Here is a 22,470-nt window from a genome sequence, read left to right on the forward strand (position 1 = left end):
ACAATAGCACAAACAAAAAATAGTTCCAGTCCAGTTGACAATATATAGAAAAGGCAATTCAATTCCAGCAGGTTATAATTTTCATTGTTATACTTGCAAGCTCCTGATATGTCAAATGACTACAAAGAAAACATCACATATTTAGGTACCGTCAGCCATCTTCACCGAAAGAAATCCAAATTCAAATAAGCTTCCTAAAACAATAAAAAAGTTATATATATATATAATATATATATATATATATATATATATATATATATATATATATATATATATATATATATATATATATATATATATATATATATATATATATGTATGTATCTATATATATAAAAATAAGTTGTTTGTGTGTTTTGTCTGTTACACTATGTCTGTTACGCCAGACATATGACGTCTGAAAAATAAAGAAGAAAAAGAAAACAAACTAAAATATAAAAACTGGGAATTGCATAAATATTTCAAAATATTTTGACAATAGATTAAAGTAATTCGAAAACCTTAAAACAGATACTTAAAATATTGAGGCTTATTATAAATTGTTGAGCTTTAGCAAGCTTAGCACGTAAAGAGGAATTTTTAGTATAGATCTTAAAATGACAGAAGAAACAGCCGAGGAAGCTGCTCAAATAGTTAATTCAAAGAGAATTTTTAGTAAAATCCTACAATGGCAGAAGAAAAAGCCGAGGAAGCTGCTCAAAGGGTTAATGCCAAAAGGCTTGCGGCTAAAGAACGCAAAACCGCGCAGTTAGATGAAAATCCACCTGGACAGCGAGAGTCAAAACGTATCAAAACTGAAAATGATAGCGATGATGATTGGGTTTGGGATTTTGACTTGGATAAGGTCATCAATGCCTACTAGATTTTAGTTAAAAAAAACAAAGGTTCGGCGATATGTATTTCATAGTGACGTTGAAAAATAAAGAAGAAAAAGAAAACCGAAAAAAGAAAAATGGTAAAAAACTAAAAAAAAAACTAAAAAGAAAAAACTAAAAAAAAAATAAAAAGAAAAAAATTTAAAAAGAAAAAACCTGAAAAGAAAAAAACATAAAAAAATTAAAAAGGTAAAAAACAAAAAACAAAAAAAAACTAAAAAAAGCTAAAAACTAAAAAAAGAAAAACTAAAAAAAAACTGGGAATTGCACAAATATTTCAATATATTTTGACAATAGATTAAAGTAATTCGAAAACCTTAAAACAGATACCCAAAACTTTGAGGTTTATTTGTGGTGGTTTATATATATATATATATATATATATATATATATATATATATATATATATATATATATATATATATATATATATATTGTATATTTGTATATTTGTTTTCCTAATCATTTATTAGCACAATCTAAGAGATTTTTGAAATAATTCAACTCCTCTTATTAATGCATCAAAGAACAACAGCTAGTTGTTCTTCAGCTAGAAGAACGCCACCCCAACAGCTACTATATATATATATATATATATATATATATATATATATATATATATATATATATATATATATATATATATATATATATATGTATATATATATATATATATATATATATATATATATATATATATATATATATATATATATATATATATATATATATATAAATATTATATATTATATATATATGTATATATATATATATATATATATATATATATATATATATATATTATATATATATATATATATATATATATATATATATATATATATATATTATATATATATATATATATATATATATATATATATATATATATATATATATATATATTATATATTATATATATTATATATATATATATATTTATATATTTGTTTTCCTGATCATTTATTAGCACAATCTAAGAGATTTTTGTAATAATTCAACTCCTCTTATTAATGCATCAAAGAATCATCACTTTTATAGGATTTGTTTTTATTTTCTTCTCAGATTCGAGGTGATTCTCATTGTTGGGATTCACTTTGTTGACCTTTGTCAAGATTTAGCTTGTATTAACAAATTGTGTTGTTTTGCTCATGTATCACCATTGCGAGAGGGTAGGTTTAAAATCCACCCCTTTTTAGGCCGACGCTAAAGGCATTCGCAACCCCCTCCTCGCTTGGTTTATGTTCCAGTCGACTTCCAGTCCTATCCCAATGCATACCCAATGCAGAAAAGCATACCCCAGGAACCGATCCCTCGAAAGTGTCCTCCGTTTCAGGTACTTACGCGTGTCCGGTCGACCCAACCCCTCATATTACGCTACCCAATTCAGACTATCCATAAGCCTCCCCTTACTCACATTCCTCCTAAAGATCCACATCCCATAGAATTAGATTCTCTCCGTATATCCAAAAATAATATAATAGTATAACTGATTGTGGCCTTCATCCGCCATTTGCCAAAATAAACCCGACCCCTCCCTTTTCAGACACCCTCCACCCTACTTCTCTTTCCCAATATCCACTTGAATACTATCCCCCCTTTAAAGAACATTCCCAATTTGACTTTTCCCGTATCACCAGGAAACCTTTCCACCTTCCCTTGCACTTTATTCCCCCTGGGTACCCTACCAATATGACTTCGGTTCGAGAGTTCCTACATGCGAAACCTATTCTGTAATAAATAGTCCGCTCCTAAGATTATCCGTTCCATCCAACAGCCTGAAATCAAAACCCACCCCAAGTATTACTGAAACTCATCGAAAGCCACGTTTTCCCAGTCACTTTAAATTTCCAAAAATTTTGAATCACTAATGCCGAAAGCCACATTTTGACAAACTTATGGAACTCAAAGAGCTATCGACATTAAACCAAATTGATGTTAAAGCTGTTATAGAAGTACAGTCTCATGACCAAAGGTCTGTTCGCTTTTCATATTATTCAGAATTTATTAAACTCTGCCCTTGGGATCACTCTCTTCGAACAAAGGGAGGTGGTGTCATGTTTTTGCTAAATGCAACTTTTCCCTAAAATTTTTCATGTTCCTAATTTTTCTGAGTATGATGAAATCCTCTGGCTAAGTATTAAACCTAAACTACTCCGTCATTGCAATAGCTGTCTTCTATTACTCGCCAAACCAAAACATTGGTGCAAAACGCAAATTTCTCCAGCAATTGTAGACCATTTTTTATTTTTAATTACCCTGATGCCGGACTTTTCTTGGATAAGGATGCCAATAAACTTAAGATGAATTCAATTTGCTTTTCTTTAAAAGTTACGCAAATAGTTAAAATACCAACAACTAAAGGAAACACTTCTCTAGATATCATTGTGACTAATCTGAATAATTTTTACAATCCTCCTCCAGCTTTGCCTCCATTGGGTGAAAATTATTATCTCCCCCTTGTCCCCCTCTTTTAATTTTAAGCATTTATTCTCAGTAACTTATGGCTCTTACCACTCCCTTCCAAATGCTGGTCTTCTTTCTTTTGGAACGTGGCTGAGTGCTGAGGGTTGGTTTGATAGTTATAATTTGCATAATCTTGATGAAAAAATCACTACCTTTCACATAAAGCTAAATGATAAATATATAATTTCTTTCCTTGCTAAAAATATTTAAGAATTGCTCCAGTGACAAACCATTCATTAGTCAACCCATAAAAACGCTAACTAAAAAAATTGAATCTTTTCAGAAATGGTAAACTGGATGAAGCTAATAAATTACGAAAAGCAATTAAAAAGGAAATACGTAAATCTACCAAATCTTACTACAAGAATAAGGTCAAAGAATTGTTTACCAATAAACCAAAAAATGTTCATTCCGAGGTAAAAATTTGTGTGGCAGGAGTCTAGACCAACTTGATTTCAACCTACCTGAATCACCAGAAGTTACTGATTATAATCTTCACATGTTCCTGGCTTCCATTGTTCAGAGCCTTCCGGCATTGTCTTATCAAATACCGACTGAAGATCTTTCACCCTTCCATATCTTCATCTGAGATCGAAAGAAGAATTGGAAAACTTACAAAAAAAAAACAAGTGTCTACCCTCTAGATATCCCGTTTCCTCTTATTAGTGCTTTCAGTGACTTCCTTTCAAACCCCTTGTCTGTTCTTTTCAACCAGATTACCGAGTCTGACCAATATCGGGAATTTGAAAACAGGGTTTCTCAGCCCCCTTGAAAAAGAAAGACGGAAACCCTGGTTTTGAAGGTGTTCTTCCTATTTCACTTACTCCTATGTTCTCTAAACTAAATGAAGGATTCCTTGCAGATTAGCTAAAAGAAAAAAATCCTACCTCTTACTGAACTGAGACAATTTGGAAACCTAAGAAATCCTCAATGTTGAGGAGGGGGCAATGCCTCTGATATACATAATAATTTCTGTTCGTTTTGTTTTAAGGTTGCTCCTTAATTTCAGTTAAACAAACTTATTTTTTAAAATTTAATTCTATCAAGCATACAAAACAGATCACAATTCCACCTCTGCATATACAACTTGGTTTCATAAAAAAATATGTTAGGGCTATGCCAACTAACAGAGACCTAAAAATTAACGTTTCTTCAGAACAATACTGAACTTTGAAATCTGGGTTGGCTTCAAAAAGCACTGTTTTAGATTTCCTTTCAAAGACCTTTACAGAATCACACCAAATTATAAGGAACTTTCTAGTCAGCTTCAAATTGCTTGGTTGCAACATGAGGTTCAATTTAAAATTTTACATAGATATCTTGTTTTAGTCAATGATAAAAAGGGTGAGTGAGCCCACCTGGATCTGAAGGTCAAGAAGACACGTTGTCAAGGTAGACGGGGTTTAAGATTAATAGCAGACAGTGATGGAGCATTTATCGAGTGTCTACCGATAAAAAACTCCAGAAAAAGCTAGAAGGGAAAATATTTACCTTAAAGTGTGTGTTTATCGTTTAATAAAAAAATATAATTATTTGAATGATCAAAATTCATCTTACAGTTACTAACCATAAATTTTGTACAGAAATATATTTTTGCAAAAGGATATTTGATTTTCTGCTTATCTTTCTTAAATATACAAAATCTGTGTGATAATGCAAAAAGAGAATATCCAGTGGCCTAAAAGTTGCGGTGATAGAGAAAAATTGAGATTCTTTTTTATTGCAAAGGCTGAAACTTAGTCAAAAATAAGTCACACATCTAAGGCAAAATGGGTTCTCCTGATTAGGCAAATTATTCTGCCTAAGCTTAAAGCAAAATTCATATCCTTGAAAATTTTCATGTGTATTTAATAGAATCGATAATAATACTGGTAATCAATATCAGACATAGAAAAACTTCTACGATCAAATTTACAGACACAACTAGCAAGGATTCTTTTTCAGATGTAAAAGAGTGATTTGATATAGATGTCTTATGGCTTATTGTAGAACAGAAAGCGTTAATACCTACGAAAATTTGGGTCATCTCAGTTCTATATAAATCAATCATATCTTATTCCTAGCTGACTGTCTTTGTCACAGAGAGGGACAAATTGAACACCCACTCCTTTTTGTTTATCTATCTTCCCCTCTTCGTTTTTATCAATCACCTGAAGATCTTGTCGATTTCTTGTTCGTGCAACAGGAATCACCATACGACCCCTGTTTCCCAATTGGTTGATTAGCTAGAAACACGAATTACCATATATAAAAATCGTTTCCATTATTTCAACTGAAGTATCCAAAAATTAAAAAGTTTTGCTCATTTTATTCAAAATTCAAAACACTGATGATTAAGTCACAGTCTTCACTTATTTTTCAATACACCTTTAAATCTTTTCGTTGGAAATTCTTTTAAAACCGTCACAATCCTTAAGAGATAAAAAGATAAACAATTCTTTGATGAAATTATATGATCTAATGGCCAGCAAATTGATGTAATACGTTCTATTAGATATAATAATATAAGTTTAGGCTTACATTTGCTAATCTTATCTGGGTTATGTGCAACTATCCGATTTATTCAGTTCTTTCACTTCTTTTTCAATACACCTTTAAATCTTTTCATTGGAAATTCTTTTAAAACCGTCACAATCCTTAAGAGATAAAAAGATAAACAATTCTTTGATGAAATTATATGATCTAATGGCCGGCACATTGATGTAATACGTTCTATTAGATATAATAATATAAGTTTAGGCTTACATTTGCTAATCTTATCAGGGTTATGTGCAACTATCCGATTTATTCAGTTCTTTCACTTCTTTTTCAATACACCTTTAAATCTTTTCATTGGAAATTCTTTTAAAACCGTCACAATCCTTAAGAGATAAAAAGATAAACAATTCTTTGATGAAATTATATGATCTAATGGCCGGCACATTGATGTAATACGTTCTATTAGATATAATAATATAAGTTTAGGCTTACATTTGCTAATCTTATCAGGGTTATGTGCAACTATCCGATTTATTCAGTTCTTCCCTGGGTCACTTGAACAAAACTAAAAGTCTATTAAACTGTTGCAATCATATAAGTTTATGTCTTTAAATTTGGGCTACAATAATCGGCAGAATGCTTTTCGAAACTCGTGAGGCAGGAGCGGAAGAAAACTGGAGGTAATTAAAGTGACACAATGCAAATCAAAATAAAAAATTGTAATATAATAATTCCATAAAAGTAACAGGCATTTGCTCCACATAAATTAGATAGGTTATCCCATTGTTAAGAAAATTGGAGCTTCGCTATTGCTTCTTTCTTAGTAGTGATATTATAAGGCAGGCTTACGGCAAGAAAACCAGATTCAGCGTAGTATTTTCTTCTAACGCTGATTAGTATTGTGGTACGTATGAAGTCGAAATTAATAAAGTCATATATTTCAGGCGATGATACGACAGCCCTATGAGGTAAATGACTAGATTAAAGGCTATTGAAAAGTATTACATAGTATTGGGGTATGCATAAATCCGAAATTAATAAAGTTGTTTGTATTTCTAGCGGTGATACGACAGCTCTGTGAGGGAAATAATATAATAAAGCCTTTTTGAAAATTATTGCTTAGTATTAGGGTAGGTATAAAGATTTTACTATTTTTTTCCATTTGTTTATGTTCGGAGAGCCAAGATCAAAACATGCATTAATTAAAAAACGTCCAGAAATTAAACAAAAAAAAACAATTTTTTTAAATGAAAGTAAGGAGCGACATTAAAACTTAAAACGAACAGAAATTACTCCGTATATGAAAGGTGCTTTTCCTCTTCAACGCCCCGCTCTTTACGCTTTAAGTTTTTTACTGTTTTAAGAGGTAGAAGTAAGAGAAAGAGTCAAATTTTAGCGTAAAGAGCGGGGCGTTGAAGAGGAAAAGCCCCTTTCATATACGGAGTAATTTCTGTTCGTTTTAAGTTTTAATGTCGCTCCTTACTTTCATCTAAAAAAACTTGTTTTTTATTTATTTAATCACTTTACAGGTTATGCTGAATTCACGAAAAGGAGATCCAACTCAGTGCATTTTTATGTTTCTTTACTCTCTTGTAAACTTTTTGGCCTCAATAACTTTGTTCTTTCAAATCAAGACTTTTTTCTTCAAAAATAAACTGGATTATATTTTTAGGTATTGTTTTGATTTAGTTACAACTTTTAAGAAATAAATTTATATAGGTTAGCATTCAGAATTGGATCCAGATTGAGTGATCATTTGTAACTCGGGAATTTTGAAATAAAAATTGGTTTACTGCTAGCCCATGAGGTCCCAAGTCTAGGGGTTTTAAGTGACATAACATTTTGTCAAGGACTCGATGTTTTCCTTGAGTGGTAGAAAAACTTGAGCAGTAGGACGGGCTAGAGGACAGCAAGCTTTGCAGTTTTATTAACGCTATGTACAAGAATAACACTGCTGCAGTTGAGGTAGGAAATGAGGTTAGTAGCTTAGTTTCGTATTAAATCAGAATCTTAAGCAACTGACAGATTTCCCAAGATCTTCCTTGTCGGGCAATCGTCTAGGCCACCATAGAATGCGGTTGGAAGATGTCATAAGGAAAATGGGAACTTCTTGGGAGGTTGTAAAGAGGGAAGCTTTAAAGATTTGGAGGGAAGAGGAGCGGGCGTAGCTGTGTTGAGCTCAGGCTGCTTGATGTGGAACTGAATTAGTAGAACTAGAACAAATACTGCCGAGTTTTTTCGTTTTGAATGGAGTTAACATTAAACAAAAAAATTCTTCAGCTCGTCTAAGGGAGATAAGCAGGGATATAACCAAATAAATCTTGCAACTGTAGAAATTGAACAACGGCTCTTCAGTTACTCTCAAACACTTTCTCATCACATAGAGATCCATTTTTGAGTCCTTGAAAAGATTCATTTCATCCCTTCAGCCTTATTATTCTCTAGGAATTATTTCTATCCACTACCTCCCTCTAAAGTAAATTATATAAGATCCCCTCCCTTTCACTAAACGAATAGAATCATTTAAAAACAAATTCAAGCCCAAGGTATGGATATAGGACACCTAGTTGGTGGGGGCGCTTCGCGCCCCCCCCCCCAGGCCCCCCCGCGCGCACACCTCATGATTCTAATGATCGCCCTTGAGCTTTGTTGATGGTGATTGCTAATCGAAAATTCCCTGTGTCGCCGTCGTCATTTATATATCCCCCTGTGCCTCCCGGCGTCCCCGTTGTAGTTGTGTCCCTGTGTCCCGGTCGTCATTTGTATTCCATGTGTCCCGGTCGTCATTTGTGTCCTGGTGTCCCAGTCTGTGATTTCTCTTTGAGGGTCCCGGGCGTCATTTATATTCCTTGTGTCCCGGTGTCCCAGTCGTCATTTGTGTCCCGGTGTCCCGGTCTGTATATACATTCGTTTTTGAATTGGTCTTTTTTTTTAGGTTTTAGTTTTTTACCTTTTTTTAGTTTTTTTTAGTTATACCTCATGATTCTAATGATTGCCCCTGAGCTTTGTTGATTGTGATTGCTAATCGAACATTCCCTGTGTCCCCGTCGTCATTTATATATCCCCCTGTGCCCCCGGCGCCCCCGTTGTAGTTGTGTCCGTGTGTTCTGGTCGTCATTTATATTCCCTGTGTCCCGGTCGTCATTTGTATCCCGGTGTCCTGGTCTGTATATACATTCGTTTTTGAAATGGTATATGATGAAATAAATTTTTGTATTTTTCCCCTTTTTTTTCTTTCTATTTTTTTTTGGTTTTTACTTTTTTTTAGTTTTTTTAGTTTTTTTTTCTTTTTATTTTTTTTTTATTTTATTTTTTTTAGTTTTATTTTTCTCCTTTATTTTTCATTTTTTTTCCTTTTTTTCTTTTTTTTCTTTTTTCTTTTTTTCTAGTTTTTTAGCTTTTTTAGTTTTTTTTATTAGTTTTTAGTTTTTTTTTCTTTTTAGTTTTTTTGTAGTTTTTACCTTTTTTAGTTTTTTTTAGTTTTTTTTTACTTATGTCCTGGTCGTCATTTATACTCCCTGTGTCCCGGTCGTCATTTGTGTCCCGGTGCTTTGTTGATGGTGATTGCTAATCGAACATTCCTTGTGTCCCGGTCGCTTTCTCTTTGAGTGTCCCGGTCGTCATTTATATTCCCTATGTGCCGGTGTCCCGGTTGTCATTTGTATCCCGATGTCCCGGTCTGTAATTTCGTCAGTCAAAAACATGACGTCAGTCGACACACAAACATGACGTCACCCGACAGACCCACACACACACAGACAACTTATTTATATGTATATATATATATATATATATATATATATATATATATATATATATATATATATATATATATATATATATATATATATATACTAGCTGTTGGGGTGGCGCTTCGCGCCACCCCAACACCTAGTTGGTGGGGGCGCTTCGCGCTCCCCCCCAAGCCCCCCCGCGCGCGTAAGTCGTTACGCGCCATTGTAGTTGTGTCCCTATGTCCCACCTGTGAATATAGATATATATATATATATATATATATATATATATATATATATATATATATATATATATATATATATATATATATATATATATATGTTTTTAACTACGTAAAACTTGCGAATATACAACATTCTTTGCTGTCCCATTGTCTGTGCATATAAATAGATTGTCAGGTTTACTGACTCTTGAACATGCAACATATAATGGTCCATGGGAAAACAATCCGTATTCAGATCTATACCTCATGATTCTAATGATTGCCCTTGAGCTTTGTTGATGGTGATTGCTAATCGACCATTCCCTGAGTCGCCATCGTCATTTATATATCCCCCTGTGCACCCCGGCGTCCCCTTTGTAGTTATGTCCCTGTGTCCCGGTCGTCATTTATATTCCCTGTGTCCCGGTCGTCATTTGTGTCCCGGTGTTCCAGTCTGTGATTTCTCTTTGAGTGTCCCGGGCGTCATTTATATTCCTTGTGTCCCGGTGTCCCGGTCGTCATTTATATCCCCCTGTGCCCCCCGGCGTCCCCATTGTAGTTGTGTCCCTGTGTCCCGGTCGTCATTTATATTCCCTGTGTCCCGGTCGTCATTTGTATCCCGGTGTCCCGGTCTGTATATACATTCGTTTTTTAGTTTTGTTTTTCTCCTTTATTTTTTTCCTTTTTTCTTTTTTTTCTTTTTTAGTTTATTTAGATTTTTAGATTTTTTAGTTTTTTTATTAGTTTTTAGTTTTTTTGTAGTTTTTACCATTTTTTTAGTTTTTTTAGTTTTTTTTTTACTTATGTCCTGGTCGTCATTTATACTCCCTGTGTCCCGGTCGTCATTTGTGTCTCGGTGCTTTGTTGATTGCTAATTTATATTATATTTATATTTATATTTTTTATATTTATTAATATTTTTTTAGTTTTCTTTTTCTCTTATTTTTCAGTTTTTTCCTTTTTTTTAGTTTTTTCTTTTTTAGTTTTTAGTTTTTTTTTGTTTTTTACCTTTTTTAGTTTTTTTAGTTTTTTTAGTTTTTTAGCTTTTTTAGTTTTTTTATTAGTTTTTAGTTTTTTTTTAGTTTTTGCCTTTTTTTAGTTTTTTCAGTTTTTTTTAGTTTTTAGTTTTTTACCTTTTTTTAGTTTTTTTAGTTTTTTAGCTTTTTTAGTTTTTTTTCTTTTTAGTTTTTTTTGTAGTTTTTACCTTTTTTAGTTTTTTTTTCTTCTTTTGTATTAGTGTGAAATAATTCAGACGTCATATGCGGACAAACACGACGTCACTCGACAGACAGACAGACAGACATAACCCACAAACAACTTATTTTTATATATATTTATTCATATTTGTTTAGTTTTCTTTTTCTCTTTAATTTTTCAGTTTTTTCCTTTTTTTTAGTTTTTTTCTTTTTTAGTTTTTAGTTTTTTTTAGTTTTTTACCTTTTTTTAGTTTTTTTTAGTTTTTTTAGTTTTTTAGCTTTTTTAGTTTTTTTATTAGTTTTTATTTTTTTTTGTAGTTTTTGCCTTTTTTTATTTTTTTCAGTTTTTTTTTAGTTATTAGATTTTTACCTTTTTTTAGTTTTTTTTAGTTTTTTAGCTTTTTTAGTTTTTTTTTCTTTTTAGTTTTTTTTGTAGTTTTTACCTTTTTTAGTTTTTTTCTTCTTTTGTATTAGTGTGAAATAATTCAGACGTCATATGCGAACAAACATGACGTCACCTGATCCACAGATCCACACACAGACAACTTATTTTTATATGTATAGATATATATATTGTACTAACCGTAAAACAAGAATATGATGTCTAAATTTCTTTTTTAGGAAAAAATAGGATTTGTAGACTAAAAAATGACACCGTTAATTTTCAAAATTTCCAGTATTACTGAATACTACTGTGTTTTGAATAGTCTTGGAAAAAATTCATAAAAATAAACTGAATAATTTATATATAATGATATTTATTGGTGGAAGCTTATCAGTTCAAAATTTTATTTCACTGTAATTTTCATTTTATTTTTCAATCATGTAATAAGTACAAAAAAAAATACTTGTAATATAATATGTTTTTAGTAAAGGGGCAATGGCCCAATAGGCTTTGAACTCTTACCGGCAGGGAACGGGACAGCAACAAAGCAGTGGTTTGTAGTTATTCTTATTCGTTTTAAGCTTAATTTGCATATTCAATTTAAGTTTTACTTGTTTTAAGTTTAATTTATTCATTTAAGTTAGTACTTATTGTATGTTTGGTTGCTACGATTATTTATTGAATTTTGTTCGTTTTTGGTTTCACTTAATCTTTAATAGTAATTTCTGGTCGTTTTGGGCTTGAATTATAAAATTTTTTTATTTCTGCTGATTTTAAGTTTCACATGGCCTTTAATTTTCTTTGAAACATTTCTTTTTCGGAAATTATTTTTTTTATCTTGAAAAACGAGGATATAGTCGCGTGTTGAAGGTGTAAAAAAAAGACAAAAAATAGAAGCTAGTCACAAAGCTAGATTGAAAAGGTAATGGGACTAAAGTAACAAAATTTGGAAAAAAAAGCCAGGGTGATTGTCTATTATAGGTTAGTTAAAGAGAAAGAACCAAAAGGAGGTAATCAGTGGTGTCAATTCACAGATATTTAGAGGTGTACTATTTTGCCAAATCTAAGGGGGAGGGAGGGATCTGTTGTTTTCAGGTTTTTCAGTTTTTGCTATAAAGACATGTTTTCAGTTCTGTTTTCAGGATTTCAGTTTTTGCGATAAAGACATATTTTCAGTTCTGTTTTAAATCTTTGCTATGAAGACATGTTTTCAGTTCTGTTGTCAGTGTTTTCAGTTTTTGCTATAAAGACACGTTTTCAGTTCTGTTTTCAATTTTTGCTATAAAGACATGTTTTCAGTTCTTTTTCCAGTGTTTGCTATAAAGACATCCCAAAAAGCCAATTTCAAAGCCAAAATAGTCCGATATTGACATAATTAATAACTTTATAGTCGCACCACCTTATTAGATCTCACACTTGACAAATTTCATCAAATTTCTTTAATGACATTCTTTCTTATAGTCCAGTTTCATAATTAATTGTCTTCTTGCAGTAGGTGCTTTTGCCACTACCAGAACCGGTACCATCCAAATTTTCGATAACAACTACCTATTTGCTTATAGAAATCTTTTTTTTTTGTCTTTAACAACTTTCTTGTAGGACAAAACAAAGTCTCCTAAACATTTTATATGAATATTTCTGTACATATTTGTATACTTCAATAAAAGTAATTTCCCCAATACCTAACTCATTTTCAAAAAATATGTAAAAGGTGCACTGTTTACCCCCCCCCCCCCCTTACACATACAGTTTTAAGGACCCATCGCCCTCCCATGTAGTAATGCAATTCCTATAGTTAGGTTATATGCTTCAGAAAAGGTCCGTGACACGTGCTGTACAAGGTTTTTATGTCGTTTTATTGGTTATTTCCCTAGCAGTGTTATTTAAGATAAAATCATCAAATGTGATACTCTTTTATTTAATTATTCTGTGAAAAATAATATGTAAATACAGCTCACCGTCGCCGCGGGCTGTCATATCATCGCTTAAAATACATAAGATTTTATTAGTTTCGACTTTTTGCATACCCTAATATTAAGTAATGCTTTCAAAAGACTTTATTATATCATTTTTATCATAGGACTGTCGCATCATCGCATAAATATAAATGACTTTATTAATTTTGATTTTATGCCTACCTAAAAACTAAGCAATATTTTCAAAAGGCTTTATTATATAACTAGCTGTTGGAGTGGCGCGAACCGAGCTGGTGGGGGCGCTTCGCGCCCCATAAACCCCCCCCCCCCGCGCGCGTAAGTCGTTACGCGCCATTGTAGTTGTGTCCCTGTGTCCCACCTGTGAATATAGATTGACATATATATATATATATATATATATATATATATATATATATATATATATATATATATACTAGCTGTTGGGGTGGCGCTTCGCGCCACCCCAACACCTAGTTGGTGGGGGCGCTTCGCGCCCCCCCCCAAGCCCCCCCGCGCGCGTAAGTCGTTACGCGCCATAATAGTTACTCGCCATTGTAGTTGTGTCCCTATGTCCCAACTGTGAATATAGATATATATATATATATATATATATATATATATATATATATATATATATATATATATATATATATATATATATATATATATATATGGTTTTAACTACGTAAAACTTGCGAATATACAACATTCTTTGCTGTCCCATTGTCTTTGCATATAAATAGATTGTCAGGTTTACCGACTCTTGAACATGCAACATATAATGGTCCATGGGAAAACAATCTGTATTCAGATCTATACCTCATGATTCTAATGATTGCCCTTGAGCTTTGTTGATGGTGATTGCTAATCGACCATTCCCTGTCCCGGTGTCCCGGTCGTCATTTACATCCCCCTGTTTCCCCCGGTGTCCCCGTTGTAGTTGTGTCCCTGTGTCCCGGTCGTCATTTATATTCCCTGTGTCCCGGTCGTCATTTGTATCCCGGTGTCCCGGTCTGTATATACATTCGTTTTTTAGTTTCTCCTTTATTTTTTTCCTTTTTTTTTCTTTTTTAGCTTATTTAGATTTTTAGATTTTTTAGTTTTTTTATTAGTTTTTAGTTTTTTTTTTATTTTAGCTTATTTTTCAGTTTTTTCCTTTTTTTTAGTTTTTTTTTTAGTTTTTAGTTTTTTTAGTTTTTTACCTTTTTTTAGTTTTTTTAGTTTTTTTAGTTTTTTAGCTTTTTTATTTTTTTTATTAGTTTTTAGTTTTTTTTGTAGTTTTTGCCTTTTTTTAGTTTTTTTAGTTTTTTAGCTTTTTTATTAGTTTTTAGTTTTTTTGTAGTTTTTGCCTTTTTTTAGTTTTTTTAGTTTTTTAGCTTTTTATTTTTTTTATTAGTTTTTAGTTTTTTTTTGTAGTTTTTGCCTTTTTTTAGTTTTTTCAGTTTTGACGTCACCTGATCCAGTTTTTTCAGGTGACGTCACCTGATCCACGATCCACAGATCCACAGACAACTTATTTTTATATATATAGATAGTTTTTTTTTTTACTTATGTCCTGGTCGTCATTTATACTCCCCGTGTCCCGGTGCTTTGTTGATTGCTAATCGAACATTCCTTTTGTCCTGGTCGCTTTCTCTTTGAGTTTCGTCATTTATTTTTTTCTTTTTTAGTTCTTTTAGTTTTTACCTTTTTTAGTTTTTTTTAGTTTTTTAGATGTAAATTTTTTTTAGTTTTTTCCTTTTTTTCTTTTTAGTTTTTTATTGGTTTTTACCTTTATTTTAGCTTATTTTTCAGTTTTTTCCTTTTTTTAGTTTTTTTTTATTTTTCATTTTTTTTAGTTTTTTACCTTTTTTTAGTTTTTTTAGTTTTTTTAGTTTTTTAGCTTTTTTACTTTTTTTATTAGTTTTTAGTTTTTTTTGTAGTTTTTGCCTTTTTTTAGTTTTTTCAGTTTTTTTTTTAGTTTTTTATTGGTTTTTACCTTTATTTTAGCTTATTTTTCAGTTTTTTCCTTTTTTTTAGTTTTTTTTAGTTTTTAGTTTTTTTCGTTTTTTACCTTTTTTTTAGTTTTTTTAGTTTTTTTAGTTTTTTAGCTTTTTTATTTTTTTTATTAGTTTTTAGTTTTTTTTTGTAGTTTTTGCCTTTTTTTAGTTTTTTTAGTTTTTTAGCTTTTTTATTAGTTTTTAGTTTTTTTTTGTAGTTTTTGCCTTTTTTTAGTTTTTTTAGTTTTTTAGCTTTTTTATTTTTTTTATTAGTTTTTAGTTTTTTTTTGTAGTTTTTGCCTTTTTTAGTTTTTTCAGTTTTGACGTCACCTGATCCAGTTTTTTCAGGTGACGTCACCTGATCCATCCACAGACAGACAGACAACTTATTTTTATATATATAGATATATATATATATATATACTAGCTGTTGGGGTGGCGCTTCGCGCCACCCCAACACCTAGTTGGTAGGGCGCTTCGCGCCCCCCCAAGCCCCCCCGCGCGCGTAAGTCGTTACGCGCCATATTAGTTACGCGCCATTGTAGTTGTGTCCCTGTGTCCCACCTGTGAATATAGATATTTATATATGTGTTTCAAACTACGTAAAAATTGCGAATATACAACATTCCTGGCTTTCCCATTGTCTGTCCATATACAAAGCCGTATGTACTAATAATGACGTCATATGCAAACGCTCTTTTTACAAACAAACAAAAATGCATACACACAACTCGTTTTTATATAGATAGATAGATAGATAGATACAATACAAATTAACTACGTAAAACTTGTGAATATACAACAGTCTTCGCTGTCCCATTGTCTGTGCGTATAAATAGATTGTCAGGTTTACCGACCCTCAAAGATGGAACATACAACTGTACATTGGTAAAGCAATCTGTATTAAGATCTATACCGCATTTTTCTAGTGATTGCCCTTGAGCTTTGTTGATGGTGGTTGCCATTGTAGTTGTGTCCCTGTGTCCCACCTGTGAATATAGATTGACATATATATATATATATATATATATATATATATATATATATATATATATATATATATATATATATATATATATATATATATATATATATATATATATATATATATATATATATATATATATTATATATATATATATATATATATATATATATATATATATATATATATATATATATATATATATATATATATATATATATATATATATATATATATATATATATATATATATATATATATATATATATATATATATATATATATATATACTAGCTGTTGGGGTGGCGCTTCGCGCCACCCCAACACCTAGTTGGTGGGGCGCTTCGCGCCCCCCCAAGCCCCCCCGCGCGCGTAAGTCGTTACGCGCCATATTAGTTACGCGCCATTGTAGTTGTGTCCCTGTGTCCCACCTGTGAATATAGATAGATTTATATATGTGTTTCAAACTACGTAAAAATTGCGAATATACAACATTTTTGGCTTTCCCACTACTAGGAGCTTTCCGTTTCCAATTGCCAGCAATTGATCTGAAAATGTTTGACCAGAGTCATCGTTTTGCAATCGGACACGCAAATTTGTAGTTAATTTTAATATTTTTACGTGTGCCCATAAATTAGAATTTTTCAGGCAAGCATTCATTTCGTCTGCAGGAGTTAAACTACGTAAAAATTGCGAATATACAACATTCTTGGCTTTCCCATTGTCTGTGCATATACAAAGCCGTATGTACTAATAATGACGTCATATACAAACGCTCTTTTTACAAACAAACAAACATGCATACTTAACCGCTTCATTTGGTTTCAAAACTGTGTCGATTGACTTGTAAAGGACTGCCTGGTCTCGAATCTTGGTCAAAACAATATTATTGATTTCGTGGACGTCTATATTTTTGGGTGCGAGAATCGCTCTTTCACTTAGCCATTTATTATTTTTATAATTTTTTAGAATATTCGGAAATACTTTTTCAATCAATTCATTTTTGGACGTCACTAAATTACAGAAATCAGCAGGTAGTTGTATACGTCCTGAAATTGAGTATCGTATCATAAATGTCTTTTTGTTCCGACGTTAACTTGGAAATGTTATTTTGTACATACGACAATAGATCACTCGTACTGTAACTTTGTTCACGATCCAATTCTACACATGTCGAAACAGCAGCGATACGGTTAGATGAAGGCATTCCCAAATCCTGAAGAGGTTTGTTTGCCATACGTACGCACAAATCTTCTATAATAACTAAAGTGTAGTTATAAATTTCTGATGTAAAATCAAAAGTCATATCTGACGTCTCTAACTGTTTTCGATGGAGTATATCTACGGACAATTTTGACTTATATTTTCCCCATAACTCTGTAGGAGCTGATAATGAGCAAGTTGTTAAAATGATGCCAAACAATGCACGAATTTGACTTGGGGTTGACGTTTCGCACGCGTCATTGATGCAGTTATCCCAGTGTTGGTCATTCTCCAATAAATTCAGAGCTTGGCATGCACTACGGTAAGTGTCATGTATAGTACCGTTTACAGTTCTCAAATACTCAAAGGATGTCGGACCGGGTACATTCACCAAAAGCAGGCGTAGAAAGAAGCATTCATGTTGATTGGGGTGACCGGTGTAGAGTCTTCCTATCGTGGTATCTTTGAAGATGGTAGGTTGGCCGTCGACTGACTTACCCTGTTTTCGACGTTCAAATACTTTATTTTTAGTATTCCACGTGTAATACGAAGGCACTTCAGTATACAGCAGTTTTTTTGCAAAAGAATCATTTTTGCAAAGCGAAAAAAAAAGCTGTTAATTTTGTATCCGGTGGATTCAGGGCTCTTTGTTGCACGTTGGTTTCCGAGAAATAAACACGTTGACCATTCTGTAAATGTACCGCTAAGTGAACAACAGCTGGACTACGTTCATGTATCGGAAATGAAAGAATTTGCCAAACAGCTTCATTACTGCTTATGTATCTTCCAGCCTGATATTGTACGATTTCGTCGAAATCTTTGATTTCTGGCTGCAAGCCAAAAACTGCCATGTCACTGCCTTTGTTGACGTATTTACATATGTATTTGATTGCCTTTACGGAGTTACAGTATTCAACGTTTATGTGTGCATTAAATGTTTTTGATAATAATGGGGAATATAGAACAACCCATTGGTTATCTACTTCGATGGTGGTACCGTTGCCATTGTAGGTTCTTCAGTCATTTTACAATTAGAAATTTCTCTTTCAACGGTCTTCTTACAATTAAACATTTGTCTTTGAACGATATTCTTAAATACCTGTGTCCTGGTCGTCATTTATATTCCCTGTGTCCCGGTCGTCATTTGTGTCCCGGTATCCCAGTCTGTAATTTCTCTTTGAGTGTCCCGGTCGTTATTTATATTCCCTCTGTCCCGGTCGTCATTTGTGTCCCGGTCTGTAATTTCTCTTTGAGTGTTTTTCTTTTTAGTATTTTTTAGTTTTTTACATTTTTTCTTTTTTCAGTTTTCTTTTTCTTCTTTATTTTTCAGCTTCACTATGAAATACATATCGCCGAACCTTTTTTTTTTAACTAAAATCTGGTAGGCATTGATGACCTTATCCAAGTCAAAATCCCAAACCCAATCATCATCGCTATCATTTTCAGTTTTGATATGTTTTGACTCTCGCTGTCCAGGTAGATCTTCATCTAACTGCGCGGTTTTGCGTTCTTTAGCCTCAAGCCTGTTTCCTTGCTGTTCTTTTGATTCCTCGGCACGCTTTCTTTTCTGACTTTCTCTATCAGCAGCAAGTTTTATGGCATAGACTCTTTGAGCATCTTCATCGGCTTTTGCCATGGTAAGTTCATCAGTCATTGTAAACTTAAACATTAATAGATTTCTACGTGAACATATGTCTTAAATATCTTGAATGACGTCACCGTCAAAGCAAAAATGACGACAACTAATTTCATGACGTCAGCCGACACAGAAACATGACGTCACCTGATCCACAGCCGGAAAGACAGACACTTATTTTTATATATATACTAGCTGTTGGGGTGGCGCTTCGCGCCACCCCAACACTAGTTGGTGGGGGCGCTTCGCGCCCCCCCAAGCCCCCCCGCGCGCGTAAGTCGTTACGCGCCATAATAGTTTACGCGCCATTGTAGTTGTGTCCCTATGTCCCACCTGTGAATATATATATATATATATAAATATATATATATATATATATATATATATATATATATATATATATATATATATATATGGTTTTAACTACGTAAAACTTGCGAATATACAACATTCTTTGCTGTCCCCATTGTCTTTGCATATAAATAGATTGTCAGGTTTACCGACTCTTGAAACATGCAACATATAATGGTACCATGGAAAACAATCTGTATTCAGATCTATAACTCATGATTCTAATGATTGCCCTTGAGCTTTGTTGATGGTGATTGCTAATCGACCATTCCTGTCCCGGTGTCCCGGTCGTCATTTATATCCCCTGTTTCCCCCGGTGTCCCCGTTGTAGTTGTGTCCCTGTGTCCCGGTCGTCATTTATATTCCCTGTGTCCCGGTCGTCATTGTATCCCGGTGTCCCGGTCTGTATATACATTCGTTGTTTAGTTTTGTTTTTGTAGTTTTTACCTTCTTTTTAGTTTTGTTAGTTTTTTTTTTTTACTTATGTCCTGGTCGTCATTTATACTCCCTGTGTCCCGGTGCTTTGTTGATTGCTAATCGAACATTCCTTTTGTCCTGGTCGCCTTTCTCTTTGATTGTCGTCATTTTTTTTTCTTTTTTAGTTCTTTTAGTTTTTACCTTTTTTAGTTTTTTTTTAGTTTTTTAGATGAAATTTTTTTTTAGTTTTTTCCTTTTTTTCTTTTTAGTTTTTTATTGGTTTTTACCTTTATTTTAGCTTATTTTCAGTTTTTTCCTTTTTTTTTAGTTTTTTTTTATTTTTTATTTTTTTTTAGTTTTTTACCTTTTTTTAGTTTTTTTATTTTTTTTAGTTTTTTAGCTTTTTTACTTTTTTTATTAGTTTTTAGTTTTTTTTTTGTAGTTTTTGCCTTTTTTTAGTTTTTTCAGTTTTTTTTTTAGTTTTTTATTGGTTTTTACCTTTATTTTAGCTTATTTTTCAGTTTTTTTCCTTTTTTTTAGTTTTTTTTAGTTTTTAGTTTTTTTAGTTTTTTTATTAGTTTTTAGTTTTTTTTTTGTAGTTTTTGCCTTTTTTTAGTTTTTTTAGTTTTTTAGCTTTTTTATTAGTTTTTAGTTTTTTTTGTAGTTTTTGCCTTTTTTTTAGTTTTTTTCTTTTTAGTTTTTTTGTAGTTTTTACCTTCTTTTTAGTTTTGTTAGTTTTTTTTTTTACTTATGTCCTGGTCGTCATTTATACTCCCTGTGTCCCGGTGATTTGTTGATTGCTAATCGAACATTCCTTTTGTCCTGGTCGCTTTCTCTTTGAGTGTCGTCATTTATTTTTTCTTTTTTAGTTCTTTTAGTTTTTACCTTTTTTAGTTTTTTTTTAGTTTTTTAGATGAAAATTTTTTTTAGTTTTTTCCTTTTTTTCTTTTTAGTTTTTTATTGGTTTTTACCTTTATTTAGCTTATTTTTCAGTTTTTTCCTTTTTTTTAGTTTTTTTTATTTTTTTTAGTTTTTTTACCTTTTTTAGTTTTTTTAGTTTTTTTAGTTTTTTAGCTTTTTTACTGTTTTTATTAGTTTTTAGTTTTTTTTGTAGTTTTTGCATTTTTTAGTTTTTTCAGTTTTTTTTTAGTCTTATATTGGTTTTTACCTTTATTTTAGCTTATTATATATATATATATATATAAAGAACCAGAGTTTGTATTTCCAGCAGTAATTGGATGTCCAGTAGATTACCGCAAAGTGGCTTGAACTCACATCCTTCGAATTCGAAAGAGAGTATCAAAGCCAATGTACTACGGTAACTGCTACTACATTTTGTATTATTGAATACTTGATTAATTTAAAGTGATTGGGGTATCTGTTTTAAGGTTTTCGAATTACTTTAATCTATTGTCAAAATATATTGAAATATTTGTGCAATTCCCAGTTTTTTTTTAGTTTTTTCTTTTTTTAGTTTTTAGCTTTTTTAGTTTTTTTTTTAGTTTTTTATCTTTTTTATTTTTTTACGTTTTTTCTTTTTAGGTTTTTTCTTTTTTTAATTTTTTTAATTTTTAATTTTTTTTTTAGTTTTTTCTCTTAGTTTTTTTTTAGTTTTTTACCATTTTTCTTTTTCGAATTACTTTTATCTATTGTCAAAATATTTCGAAATATTTATGCAATTTCCAGTTTTTACATTCTAGTTTGTTTTCTTTTATATATATAGAAGATATAATCTAGCGTAACGGACAGACAACTTATTTTTATATAGATAGATATATACTAGCTGTTGGGGTGGCGCTTCGCGCCACCCCAACGCCTAGTTGGTGGGGCGCTTCGCGCCCCCCAAGCCCCCCCGCGCGCGTAAGTCGTTACGCGCCATATTAGTTACGCGCCATTGTAGTTGTGTCCCTGTGTCCCACCTGTGAATATAGATAGATTTATATATGTGTTTCAAACTACGTAAAAATTGCGAATATACAACATTCTTGGCTTTCCCATTGTCTGTCCATATACAAAGCCGTATGTACTAATAATGACGTCATATGCAAACGCTCTTTTTACAAACAAGCAAACATGGATACACACAACTCGTTTTTATATAGATAGATAGATAGATAGATACAATACAAATTAACTACGTAAAACTTGTGAATATACAACAGTCTTCGCTGTCCCATTGTCTGTGCGTATAAATAGATTGTCAGGTTTACCGACCCTCAAAGATGCAACATACAATTGTACATTGGTAAAGCAATCTGTATTAAGATCTATACCGCATTTTTCTAGTGATTGCCCTTGAGCTTTGTTGATGGTGGTTGCAAATGCTAATCGAATTGGGAATTGCAATCTTTTAAATTGTAAAAGCAGATCCGCTGGAATCATGGGAATGCGAGGAATAAGAACAGCCTCACCCTCATAAGGCCCTGTCAAGATTGTGGCCTCTATTAGGTTTTCCATTGTTTTTTTTACGGCAAGTCGCGTGCCATTGCAAAGCTTTGGTGGGTTGATATTTCTTAAAAGTATTATTGGTACGCCTATTTTTAGTTGTAGCACGTGTGGTGGAAACCCTGAAGGATCTATGGAATTTAAAAATTCAGATGGATA

General features: G+C 31.9%; 2 protein-coding genes across 2 annotated transcripts in view; one reads left to right on the top strand and one right to left on the bottom strand.

The window, feature by feature from the left end:
- The window catches only part of LOC136034680 (uncharacterized), a 285,081-nt gene that overhangs the window by 61,283 nt on the left and 201,328 nt on the right, over positions 1-22,470 (bottom strand). The gene's annotated exons all lie outside the window — the stretch shown is intronic.
- LOC136035047 (glycoprotein-N-acetylgalactosamine 3-beta-galactosyltransferase 1-like) overlaps positions 21,105-22,470 on the top strand; it is a 17,105-nt gene continuing 15,739 nt past the window's right edge. The window contains exon 1 of the mRNA XM_065716645.1: positions 21,105-21,162. Coding sequence (XP_065572717.1) covers positions 21,105-21,162 — 58 coding nt within the window. The remainder of the gene's footprint in view (positions 21,163-22,470) is intronic.

Source organism: Artemia franciscana, chromosome 13 (genome assembly GCF_032884065.1).
Source record: "Artemia franciscana chromosome 13, ASM3288406v1, whole genome shotgun sequence".
Classification (NCBI taxonomy): Eukaryota; Metazoa; Arthropoda; class Branchiopoda; order Anostraca; family Artemiidae; genus Artemia; species Artemia franciscana.